The 12,802-nt window shown below is 38.3% G+C and overlaps 1 protein-coding gene across 2 annotated transcripts in view; it reads left to right on the forward strand.

Annotated features, from left to right (window-relative positions):
• Positions 1-12,802, forward strand: part of vps13a (vacuolar protein sorting 13 homolog A) — a 346,213-nt gene that overhangs the window by 38,615 nt on the left and 294,796 nt on the right. For both annotated transcript variants that reach the window (XM_033017572.1, XM_033017571.1), the window contains exons 4-9: positions 4,484-4,579; positions 4,779-4,880; positions 5,894-6,000; positions 10,797-10,856; positions 12,566-12,625; positions 12,708-12,788. In XM_033017572.1, the coding sequence (XP_032873463.1) occupies positions 4,484-4,579; positions 4,779-4,880; positions 5,894-6,000; positions 10,797-10,856; positions 12,566-12,625; positions 12,708-12,788 (506 nt within the window). The remainder of the gene's footprint in view (positions 1-4,483; positions 4,580-4,778; positions 4,881-5,893; positions 6,001-10,796; positions 10,857-12,565; positions 12,626-12,707; positions 12,789-12,802) is intronic.

Here is a 12,802-nt window from a genome sequence, read left to right on the forward strand (position 1 = left end):
ATATGCGGCCTCACCAACGCATGATAAAGCCTCAGTATTCCATGCTTTTATTTTCTAGTCGCCTCGAAATGAATGTTAACATTTTTCTCAACCAAAACATGGTTTTGCAAATGGTGGGATATGGATTACATGCAGTCAGAGCAGATTAGTTGAAGTTGGCACCATTTTTGGCATGGACATTGTAGGCCAGAGGGTCTGTTTTAAACTGTTGTATGTATTATGATTTAAGGCCCCTGGTCCGAAACTTAAAGGTGAGTGTTGTATCACCAGATGCTGTGTGATGGTTGATTGGGGTCAGAAAAGTGGACCAAGAGCCACAAAGTGGGTGATTAATGTAAAATGCTGAAATGCAAGGAAAGAGGAGAATGTGACTGGTGGTGGGATCACATTAGAACTGGTAGAAATTGTGAAGGATAACGCATTGAATGCAAAGACTGATGGAGTGGAAGGTGAGTACTAACCTATACTCTGTCCCGAGGTAAAGGTGGTAAGAGCAGATACGCAGAAACTGATGATGTCTAAGAGATTTGTGAGACTTTAACAAAATTTGTAAGATAATGTACACAATGTTGAAGACATTATGCTTAACTAACACAAACTTGCGTCTTCTAGAATTTTAATTGATTAAATGATTATTGCTGTCAATTCTGTCTTCTACTCCATTCCCTTTATGAAGCTCAAAATACTTCATATGTTCATGTATATGCAGGTTGTTTTAAGAAACTTAGTGTTATAAAAATGTGTTGTGATTAAAAACTGTCATTGGGCCAAAGGGGATTAGTGCAAAGGCGTTTCAGACTCTTACAACATTATTTTATATACATGATTTTCTAAAATACAGATCTTTAGTAGTTTGGTTTATTTTTCCTTGTGCAAGCTGAAAAATATTAAACTCTGCATGTTGCATTGTTTAATAGAGTATCATTGGGTAAATGTCAGTAGGGGATGTTCATAAAATCATAAGATCATAAGTGATAGGAGCAGAGTTAGGCCATTTGGCCCATCAAGTCTTCAAATGGTGCCGCAAGGCTCGGTGCTCGGGCCGCAACTACTTACAATATATATTAATGATTTAGATGATGGAATTAAAAGTAACATTAGCAAATTTGCAGATGACACAAAACTGGGTGGCAGTGTGAACTGCCAAGAGGATGCTAGGAGGTTGCAGGGTGACTTGGACAGGTTGAGGGAGCGGGCAGATGCATAGCAGATGAAGTATAATGTAGATAATGTGAGGTTATCCACTTTGCCGGCAAGAACAAGGAGGCAGACTATTGCAATGGCGTCAGATTAGGAAAAAGGGAAGTGCAACAAGACCTGAGTGTCCTTATACACCAGTCACTGAAAGAAAACATGCAGGTAGGGCAGGCAGTGAAGAAAGCTAATGGCATGTTGGCCTTCATTGTGAGAAGATTTGAGTATAGGAGTGTAAAGAGGTCCTGCAGTTGTACAGGGCCCTGGTGAGACCAATCTGGGGTATTGAGTGCAGTTTTGGTCTCCTAATTTGAGGAAGGACATCCTTGCTATTGAGGCAGTGCAGCATAGGTTCACCAGGTTAATCCCTGGGATGGGGGGGACTGTCACATGTGGAAATATTGGAAAGACTGGGCATGTATTCACTGGAATTTAGAAGGATGAGAGGGAATCTTATAGAAACATATACAATTATAAAAGGATTGGACAAGCTAAATACAGGAAAAATGTTCCCAATGTTGGGGGTGTCCAGAACCAGGGGCCACAATCTAAGAATAAAGAGGAAGCCATTTAAAACTGAGATGAGAAACTTATTCACCCAGAGAGTTGTGAATTTGTGGAATTCTCTGCCACAGAAGGCAGTAGAGGCCAATTAACAGGATGAATTTAAAAGAGTTAGATAGAGCTCTAAGGGCTAGCAGAATCAAGGGATATGGGGAGAAGGCAGGCACGGGTTACTAAAAGTGGATGATCAGCTATGATCACAATGAATGGCGCTGTTGGTTCGAAGGGCCAAATGGCCTTTTGCTCCTATTTTCAATGTTTCTATGGCTGATATATCTATCTCACCCTCTTAACCCCATTCTCCTGCCTTCTCCCCGTAACCTCTGACACCCGTACTAATCAAAAATCTATCTCTGCCTTAAATATGTCCGCTGACTTTGCCTCCACAGCCTTCTGTGGCAAAGGATTCCACAGATTCACCACCCGATGACAAAATAAATTCCTCATCTCCATCCTAAAAGAATGCCCTTTAAATCTGAGGCTATGACCTCTAGTCCTAGACTCTCCCACTAGTGGAAACATCCTCTCCACATCCACTCGATTCAAACCATTCAATATTCTGACCAACATGGCGCCCTTCATTCTTCTAAACTCCAGTGCACTTCGGCCCAGTGCTGCCAAATGCTCAACCTATGTTAACCCACTCATTCCTGGGATCATTCTTGTAAACCTCCTCTGGCCCTCTCCAGAGCCAGCACATCCTTCCTCAGATATGGTGCCGAAAATTGTTCATAATATTCCAACTGCGGCCTGACCAGCGCCTTATAGAGCCTCAGTATTACATCCCTGCTTTTGTATGCAAGCCCTCTCGAAATAAATGCTCGCATTGCATTTGATTTCTTTGCTACGAATTCGACTTGCAGATTAACTTTTTGGGAATCCTGCACCAGCACTTCCAAGCCCCTTTACACCTCCGATTTCTGGATTCTCTCTCCATTTGGAAAATAATCTATGCCTTATTCCTACTACCTAAATGCATGACTCCACACTTTGCTATGCTATCTTCCATCTTATTCCATATTTCAATATCATATTCCAGGTTACTTGTTTATTTTAATGGCCACTTAAAGTAAAACTAACAGACTGTGTTCTTCAGAGGCAATGGTCTGATTATGAGGCGTTACATTGAAACAACACTTTTGCAAGACAACTTTTGTCCTTGTCAATTTCCAAAGTAACTTTTAGTAGTTCTCGCGTCCCTTTTCAATGTTGCATTATAACTAATTCGGCCTGTGTAATTAGAATAGTGTTCCCTAATTTAGCAATTACATTATGTCCAATTTGTGAGATGGAAACGTGCATTCTATCTTCTGTACAACATTTCTGCAGTTGTATAGGGCTCTGGTGAGACCACATCTGGAGTATTATGTACAGTTTTTGTCTCCTAATTTGAGGAAGGACATCCTTGTGATTGAGGCAGTACAGCGTAGGTTCAGGAGATTGATCCCTGGGATGGCGGGACTGTCATATGAGGAAAGATTGAAAAGACTAGGCTTGTATTCACTGGAGTTTAGAAGGATGAGGGGATATCTTATAGAAACATATAAAATTATAAAAGGACTGGACAAGCTAGATGCAGGAAAAATGTTCCCAATGTTGGGCGAGTCCAGAACCAGGGGCCACAGTCTTAGAATAAAGGGGAGGTCATTTAAGACTGAGGTGAGAAAAAACTTTTTCACCCAGAGAGTTGTGAATGTATGTAATTCCCTGCCACAGAGGGCAGTGGAGGCCAAATCACTGGATGGATTTAAGAGAGAGTTAGATAGAGGTCTAGGGGCTAGTGGAATCAAGGGATATGGGGAGAAGGCAGGCACGGGTTATTGATTGGGGACGATCAGCCATGATCACAATGAATGGCAGTGCTGGCTCGAAGGGCCGAATGGCCTCCTCCTGCACCTATTTTCTATGTTTCTATATCAGAACTATCTGTAAAATACAGTACATACTTGAATACTGAGGATGAGGGAGAAATGCATCCATGCGCTCATTGTTAGACTCATTGTTGTACAGCATCCTTCAATTAAATCAATGCTGTCTAAGTAGCCATATATGCTAATCTCATTTTGCAGCACTCCATCTGTAACCTTGTGCCCATTATTCTTTGGGGATAAGCCCATTTCTTGTTTTTTCACTGCAAACTGTATTGTGACATTCCACAGTAAATTGCATCTTTTGGTATTTTTTTCGTTTTTAACGTGAATTTGCCTGGGTATTTGCAGTTTTCCAATCCTATGATTTGTATTGAAACTAAATATCAGAATTGTGGCACTATACAATTATCCAATTTTAGGTACAGTAAAATTGACATATGTGCATTAACAGGATATTCTACTTCTAATTCTTCAATCCACAAAGTTTTTACTTTAATTTTTATGTGACTGTTTTGTGTTTAATGTTCTAACCATGCTCGATTACAGTGTATTTTGTTTTTAAGCTCGGCTAAGGCAGTGCCTACTTTTAACATGTGCGCAATACATCTACATTTTATCCTATAATTCCGGCGCTTAAAATGAAGAACAATAGTAAACATGCATTTTATCTCGGGTGCTTGGTCAGTGCTCAATAGCCATTGTCTTGTATTATTTATTGGATTCTGTTCTTGGAAAATGTTTCTTTGTGCAGAACTGTTTCTTGGTGTAGCACGTCCAAAAATAAGTCAATACCACAATGCATTCTAAGTATCTCAAAACATTTGGCTGTTCATTTTGAATTCCTATTTTCTTAGGTAAACTTGAACTCAAGATACCATGGAAAAACCTGTACACCCAAGCAGTAGAAGCTATACTAGATGGAGTCCATTTGCTGGTTGTTCCATGTGCCAGTAAGCAAATATTATAATAGTTCGTGAAATATGTTGACTATGGTAAACACAAGAAAAAATGAATGAAAGTTTTTTCATCTGAAGTGATATTAATAAATTTTGTGGTTTTACATTTATTGTATAATGTGAGCTTAGTGAAAGTTGGTCTGATGAATTGTTTCATGTATTTGTAAGTCACATTTTTTAATGTCTGTCATAGGTATTGAATATGATGCTGAAAAAGACAAATTGCAGATTGAGGAACTCAAACAGATGGAACTGCAAAGGATTGAAGAAGCTAAGCAAAAGGTTGCTGACAAAGGTAAAGCTAATTAAGGTCTATCATTCGTTTATTCATCGTATTAATCTTTACTTGTATACTACCTGTGTTCATTGTTTACCTGATAAAGAGAAAATAACTTAATGGATGAAGAGAAGAGAGAATTATTTCAGAACGGAGCTGTCTTGTTTCAAATCATTTCCCAATTGTTCAAAATTGCATCCACAATAATTAACCTGCTCTAACTTGTTTTGGATATTATTTAATTGTTTCAGAAATTGCAATCTTGCCTATTATTCCTAGTTAAATTAGTTTTTTCATCAAGTGCTTCAACCAGTATTCCAAGGAATGCTAGTTTTTTTTAAATAGATAAAATGACACAAATTACTTGGAAAATATCTCTCTCATGACTTGATTATTTTCTTTTTACCACCTGACACAGTGAAGAAAGCAATTGTGGAAAACTCTTTGACCAGTTTATTTTTTGATGTCACCCAGTTGAGATCAATCCTTTAGTGATGTCAAAGTTGCACCTGTAGATTTTTTTGAGGTTCACAACTCTCCAATATCAGTTTTGGAAATCTGGTCTTAAAATTATATGCAGGGATTCTAATTATATGCAGGGATAATAGTTTGACAATTCATGAATTCAAACTGCAAAAATAACCTTTTTCTTTACCATGATATATCCCATGCCTAATATTGCAAAATAAACTGTCCTTAAGATACTGGGAAAGAAATGTGGTGGTTATGATGTATAGAACATATTAAGGCCTTGCAGTTTTGCAAACGTCTTTTGGCTTTTAAATTTTAATTGAAGACTAAATTGGTTCACTTAAAATAACTGATTTTCTGAATGTGCACTTATCATGAACAAAGCTCCTTGCTTTATATTTGAAACTTGACATTTCTTAGAATTTTCACACATGGTGACTAAGATTTCTTTCCACCAGCATTCCCATAAAACGTTAGAACTAGTTTTAATGTGCTCATGATGCAAAAATGAAATGCCTCTATCTACTGTCTGCTGTTATTAATGTAGAGCATTTTTACAGAAAATCCTAAAGAGAAGCAAGACACATTCATTGAAAAGTTAATTACTCAGGTTATTAAGAATTTGCAGGTGAAAATTACCAACATCCATATACGTTATGAAGATGATGTGAGTATTTAATTTTTGTTCAAGTTGAATTTTGCTATTCTAAGATTAGAATGTTACTTTTTAAATGATGATCTTAAAGGTCCATTTGGTTCCAAGATAATTGAAGGAACACATTTTATTTAAATGTTAAAACTGATGCATATTTGCTGTAGTTTTTGAGATAATGCAAAGTGTAATCTAACTTGGTGCTTCAGTGGCATTTCCTTTACTCCAGTTGCATGTCATTTCAACGACCCCTTATAATTTTTTGATCCACCTTTCCCATTCCCTTGCACCCACCCCCCCCCCCCCCCAAAAAAAAAAGAGCCTGGTTCTATCATCATCTTCTCCACCTACCCACATGCAGTTCCACATATCATCCTCCTTTTCCTATATCCTGTCTACCTTCCCTCTGCACTCTTAAAGAATGATGCTGGGTCTAAATCCAAATCGACAACTGTTCATTTGCTTCCACAGAAGTTGTTTGACCTGCTGAGTTCCTCCAGCAGTTTATTTTTGTTTGCTTTATTATCTCTGTTCTCATGGAAAAACCTGTTATTTTACACTCTGCAGTATCCTATTTAATGGATGTTAAACAATGGATTCTGAGGGAAGACTGAAATCTGAATTTGTTGCCATGCCACTGAATTTAGTTACCAAGCTCGCCTCTTCAGCTATCTCGGTACCTATTTTTGATTGTGAATGAAAGATTCAGTAACTGATCTTAAGGTAGCATTTTTTAATGTATTGTAAATAAAAGATTGAGCTTTTCTAGATTAATTTAGAAACTGCCAATTCAACATGACAAGACACAGTGTGATGGCAAGAGTGTGGTCAGTGTAATCTTGTAAAGTGCTGAACAGTCAAGCCTAGCTGTTATTAAAACAGAACATACAGGAAATACACTGCTGGTCAAGCCATATCTGTGGGAAGGGAAATGGTTAATATTTCAGTCAAAATTACCCTTCATTAGATTTGTTTCATTATTTTGAATTTTGAGAATCTGCAGTTGTATTATTTTCAAGCCCGTTTTTGAAACAGCTAGTTACATTGCTGCCACTGCTTGAACCACCTGAGCATTTTTAACACCTCCAATGACCCTGAAATTCAAAGACATTCAGATTCTTAATAGTAATGAAAAACAGGGCCTTTGTATTAATATTGTCATGTGTATGTGATAGAATGAAAATCTTAGTTTCGGAGCTGTCTCGGTAAATCATGCCATTGCATGACGACATCAGACAGTAAAAATAATTGGAGTGCAACATATAGTGCAACAGCTACAAACAGATTAAAAAAAATATATGAGCCACAATGAGGTACATTGGAAGATTCCTGACATGAAAAATCCGTTAAAACAATCTGGTTGCAGTAGAGCAGAAGCAGTTATTGAATCTCGTGGTATGTGCTTTCAACTTTTCGTATCTTTATCTTCTGCCAGAATGGAGAGGGGTGAAGAGAGGATGACAGGGGTGTGAGTGGTCCTTGATTACTTTAGCAACTTTGCAGAGGCAGCATAGTGAAGTTGGAATGAGGAGGGGGTGAGGATGAAGACAGATCTATGTGATAGACTGAGCACTCATAATTCTCTGCCATTTTTTGGTGTCTTGTGCATGCTAAGGTGGATGTGCCTGCCTAGGTCCATCTGCAGAAATTGATGAGTCATTGGAAACATATCGAATTGCCTTAGTCTTGTGAGAAGTAGAGTTTTTGGTGTGTTATCTTGGCTGTCAAGTCAATGTGCTTGGACCAGGACAAATTGCTGGCGATATTTATACCTAGATACTTCAAGCTTTTGACCATCTCCACATCAGCACCATTGATGAGGTGTGCACACCACCCCACTATCTCAAGTCGATGACTCCCTCAATTTTGCTAACATAGAGTGAGAGGTTGTCATCTTGACACGAGGCTACTAAGCGCTCTATTTCCATCCTGTACTCTTGCCGTGTTTGAGATCCAGCCACTGTGGTGGTAGCATCTGCAGAGATGTAAATAGTTAGATCAAAAATTGAGAGTCGACAGGAAGTATAGTAAGTGGTTCAGAATGCAGCCTGGAGGGGAACCAATGTTGAGAATTATTGTGGGATATATTTTGTCACCTATCATAATTGATTGCGGTCTAGGGGGTCAAGGATCCGGTGGGGTGTGCTAAGTCCATGGTCCAGACTTTGGAGATGGTTTTGGTTGGAATTATAGTCAATATATGGGAGGCTAACATGGGTGTCCTTGTTATCCAAATATTCTACTTATGAGTGTAGAGCCAGACAGAAGTGCAGTTGGTCAACGCTGTCCAGGCTGCTGGAGTTGATGTGTGCCGTGATCAGCCACTTAAAGCACTTCAGGGTGGTGGACATTACGACCATCGGACAGCAACCATTAAAGCACGCCATCTTACTTTTCTTTGGCACGGGTGTGATAGTGGTCATCACACCACCGACCAACATGTCCCATCCACACTAGTCCCACCTGCCTGCGTTTGGCGCAGATCCCTCTAAACCTGTCCTATCCATGTACCTAAAATACAAAGCTAGAAATAGAAAGTGTGCTATTTATAATGAAACCAAGTGTTTAGACAATAGACAATAGGTGCAGCAGTAGGCCATTCGGCCCTTCGCGCTAGCACCGCCATTCAATATGATCATGGCTGATCATCCACAATCAGTACCCCGTTCCTGCCTTCTCGCCATATCCTCTGACTCAGCTATCTTTAAGAGCTCTATCTAACTCTTTCTTGAAAGCATCCGGAGAATTGGCCTCCACTGCCTTCTGAGGCAGAGAATTCCACAGATTCAGAACTGAAAAAGTTTTACCTCAACGCCGTTCTAAATGGCTTACCCCTTATTCTTAAACTGTGGCCCCTGGTTCTGGACTCTCCCAACATCAGGAACATGTTTCCTGCCTCTAACATGTCCAATCTCTTAATAATCTTATATGTTTCAATAAGATATCCTCTCATCCTTCTAAATTCCAGAGTATACAAGCCCAGCCGCTCCATTCTATCAACATATGACAGTCCTGTCATCCCAGGAATTCACCTCGTGAACCTGCGGTGTACTCCCTCAATAGCAAGAATGTCCTTCCTCAAAATTGGAGACCAAAACTGCACACAATACTCCAGGTGTGGTCTCACTAGGGCCCTGTACAACTGCAGTAGGACCTCTTTGCTCCTATACTCAACTTCCCTCGTTACGAAGGCCAACATGCCATTCGCTTTCTTCACTGGATGCTGTACCTGCATGCTTACTTTCAGTGACTGATGAACAAGGACCCCCAGATCTCGTTGTAGTTCCCCTTTTCCCAACTTGACACCATTCAGATAATAATCCGCCTTCCTGTTTTTGCCACCAAAGTGGATAGCCTCACGTTTATCCACATTAAACTGCATCTGCCATGCACCTGCCCACTCACCCAACCTGTCCAAGTCACCCTGCATCCTCATAGCATCCTCCTCACTGTTCACACTGCCACCCAGCTTTGCGTCATCTGCAAATTATCTAATGTTACTTTTAATCTCATCATCTAAATCATTAATGTATATTGTAAATAGCAGCAGTCCCAGCACCGGGCCTTGAGGTACCCCACTAGTCACTGCCTGCCATTCTGAAAGGGACCCGTTTATCCCCACTCTTTGTTTCCTGTCTGCCAACCAATTTTCTATCCATGTCAGCTCCCCAATACCATGTGCTCTAATTTTGCCCACTAATGTGACTTTATCAAATGCTTTCTGAAAGTCCAGGTACACTACATCCACTGGCTCTCCCATGTCCATTTTCCATGTTACATCCTCAAAAAATTCCAGAAGATTAGTTAAGCATGATTTCCCCTTTGTAAATACATGCTGACTCAGACTGATCCTGTTACTGCTATGCAAATGTGATGCTATTTCGTCTTTTATAATTGACTCCGGCATCTTCCCCATGTCAGGCTAACTATAATTCCCTGTTTTCTCTCTCCCGCTATTCTTAAAATGTAGGATAACATTAGCTACCGTCCAATTTCTGGAGCCACTTCCTTAAGCACCCTGGGATGCAGACCATCAGGCCCTGGGGATTTATCAGCCTTCAGTCCCATCAGTGAACTCAACACCATTTCCTGCCTAATGTGAATTTCCTTCAGTTCCTCCGTCACCTTAGATCCATCAGGGAGATTGTGTCTTCCTCAGTGAAGACGGATCCAAAGTACCTGTTCAACTTATCTGCCATTTCCTTGTTCCCCAAAATAAATTCACCAGTTTCAGTCTTCAAGGGTGCAACTCTGGTCTTAACTAATTTTTTCCTCTTCACATGCCTAAAGAAGCTATTACTATCCTCCTTTGTATTCTTGGCTAGCTGACCTTCATACCTCATCTTTCCTCCCCGTATTGCCTTTTTAGTTATCTTCTGTTGCTCTTTAAAAGTTTCCCAATCCTCTGGCTTCCCGCTCATGTTAAACTACAAGTATTTGAAGTATATTTTTAATCAAAGTTAATATATAAACTTCTTTCGAAAAACCATATTCAGATACAGCCAGATGCATCTGAGAAGGCCAAAATATGTAGTACTAGCAAATTTGAGATTTCTGATTGAGCGTGGAAGCAGCATTCTGCCAACAATTCACCAAGTGAGCAAAGTTGATGGGAGTCTATCAGAAGACAGCAAAGGAGCGCAAATTTATATCAGGAAATAAAACAAAAAATTGCTGATGGTTCAAGTAAAATGGAAATAGAAAACATTGGAAATGTAAACCTTCGTTGTAACAGATCTTTGTTAATGGTCATTGAATGAAGTTTTGATCTGCTTTTTCCTACGGTTTACATAGAATATTCATATTTACAGATCACAAATCCGAATATTCCACTGTCATTCGGAATTTCACTTCAGAATTTAAGTCTTGAGGTACTGTTGATTTAAGTTTTTTACTGGTTCTAAATTTGTTGCAGATTCTTGTGATATATTGACCTTATAAATGCTGAGATGTAATGATTGCCTCTTACCCATCTCCCTTTTCTCTCACTCTGTGCTTTTTCTCACTTCTCTGAGGACATGAATTTGCTGGTTGCTCCAGAAATGAGCTACCAATGCCATGCATTGGCGTGCTGTGAACATAAAACAAAGACCATCTATGTGCACCAGCCTCACCTGATCTTAACTATTTCCAAGCACACATATTTGCGAGAAATTGGTCTGTGTCAAATCAGACACTGACTTCCTTGGTCAATAAATCCTTATAAACTTTCATACTAAAGTTGACCTGCGTGAGCTGCTGATTAGGTCAAATAATTCTCTTAGGAATTCATTTACAATGATTTTTAGATGTATCTTTTGAGGTTGGGTTATTATTTATTAAGGTCATTTATCTTTACCTCATTTATCAATTGATGTTAATGAAACTGACTGATTTAACTCAAATATTGGATAGAATAATTAAGTTTGAGCAATCATAAGCAGTTTTAAAAATACACTGCTCAGCAAGAATTTGCATATCTGATAAAATATCCATTCCACAGTTGAATTTGTAATATTTGAGCATAAAAATGTTCATTCGATATCTCCGTGGAGACCTATGGAGATGATTACATGCAGCTGTCTGAATTACCTTTTCATTATTGCGATGTTCTTAAATTCAAATTAATAATGAATAAAATGGATCAAATCCTTTGATAGTGATATGTAATTATTTTAGAAATGAATAAAGATCTAAAAATATATTTAGGTTTGTTCCCATTTCAATTTTCTTAATTTCCTAAATATTGTACCAAGCTAATCAAAATATTCTACGGTGATTTAAAATGTGTAAAATAAAGACTTCCAGTAATGATGAGTTGTGATCTAAAAATAAAGCTGCCATGGATTTTATTGGAGTTGGTAAAGGTCACCTTGCAGTGAGCAGAAAATCAATTTCTCAAAGCTTTCCTTTTCAACATTTCTTATGGTTTATTTATCTAAAATAAAGATGTGACTAAAAAATAATCTATTGTTAAACGTAAAATGGAACTTAATCACTTCAATTTTTTAAACAAGTTTGGTTATTTATTTTTAGCATGACTTGTGGTAATAAGGAAAAGAAGAAGGACATATGTTGATTTAATTTAAATTCCTCCTTTCTTTTAATTAGCCTTCATGATTTTTTTTTCTTTGTGCCAGGCACAGTTTTCAACATTAAAATTGAACTAATTACAGCATCCCTTCAATAATGGCTACAGTGGTATCAAAATAAAGAATATTTATTGCTTGTTTTCCTTCTGATTTCCTGCAGTTATTGTTTTAAAGATATTCTGAAGGAGTCTGCAAAAGGAAAATTATAAAATGTCAGCAGCTCAGCTGAGCTTTCACATTACCAAAAAATACCGTTCTCAGACACGCACTATTGAATTTCTGCCTATTTGTAACTTCTTTAGTTGCTTCCAGAGCTAGTTTAATTTAGTTTAATGCATCTTGTCCCAAATCTTGAAAGTATGATAATTGCTTTGATAAGTTAGTCTCTTTGAATTAACAAGTAGACTTTGTTGCTGAATAACTATGAAGTGGCAGTTTGAACATATATTAATGTAGCCCTTTAATGATATACACTGTTCTAAATGTATTGATTTAATGTCACATAACAGACAACAGATGAAAAATGGAATCCATGTTTACATGACCAATGTGAGCACGTCTTCAATAAGGTAAAAGTAGTTAATTTGTCACTAAGTAGTTGGTTTTTCCTGCGCATTTTAAAATAATTGCATTTTCTTTTTAAATTTTCAGCTTGTCCGATTAGACTACCTCTGTGCATATTGGAATGTCAACACCAAAATGTATTCACATAACAGTCAAACTGAGGCCTTGGTAAGCTGATTTAA

Source organism: Amblyraja radiata, chromosome 3, assembly GCF_010909765.2.
Source record: "Amblyraja radiata isolate CabotCenter1 chromosome 3, sAmbRad1.1.pri, whole genome shotgun sequence".
NCBI classification, from domain to species: Eukaryota; Metazoa; Chordata; class Chondrichthyes; order Rajiformes; family Rajidae; genus Amblyraja; species Amblyraja radiata.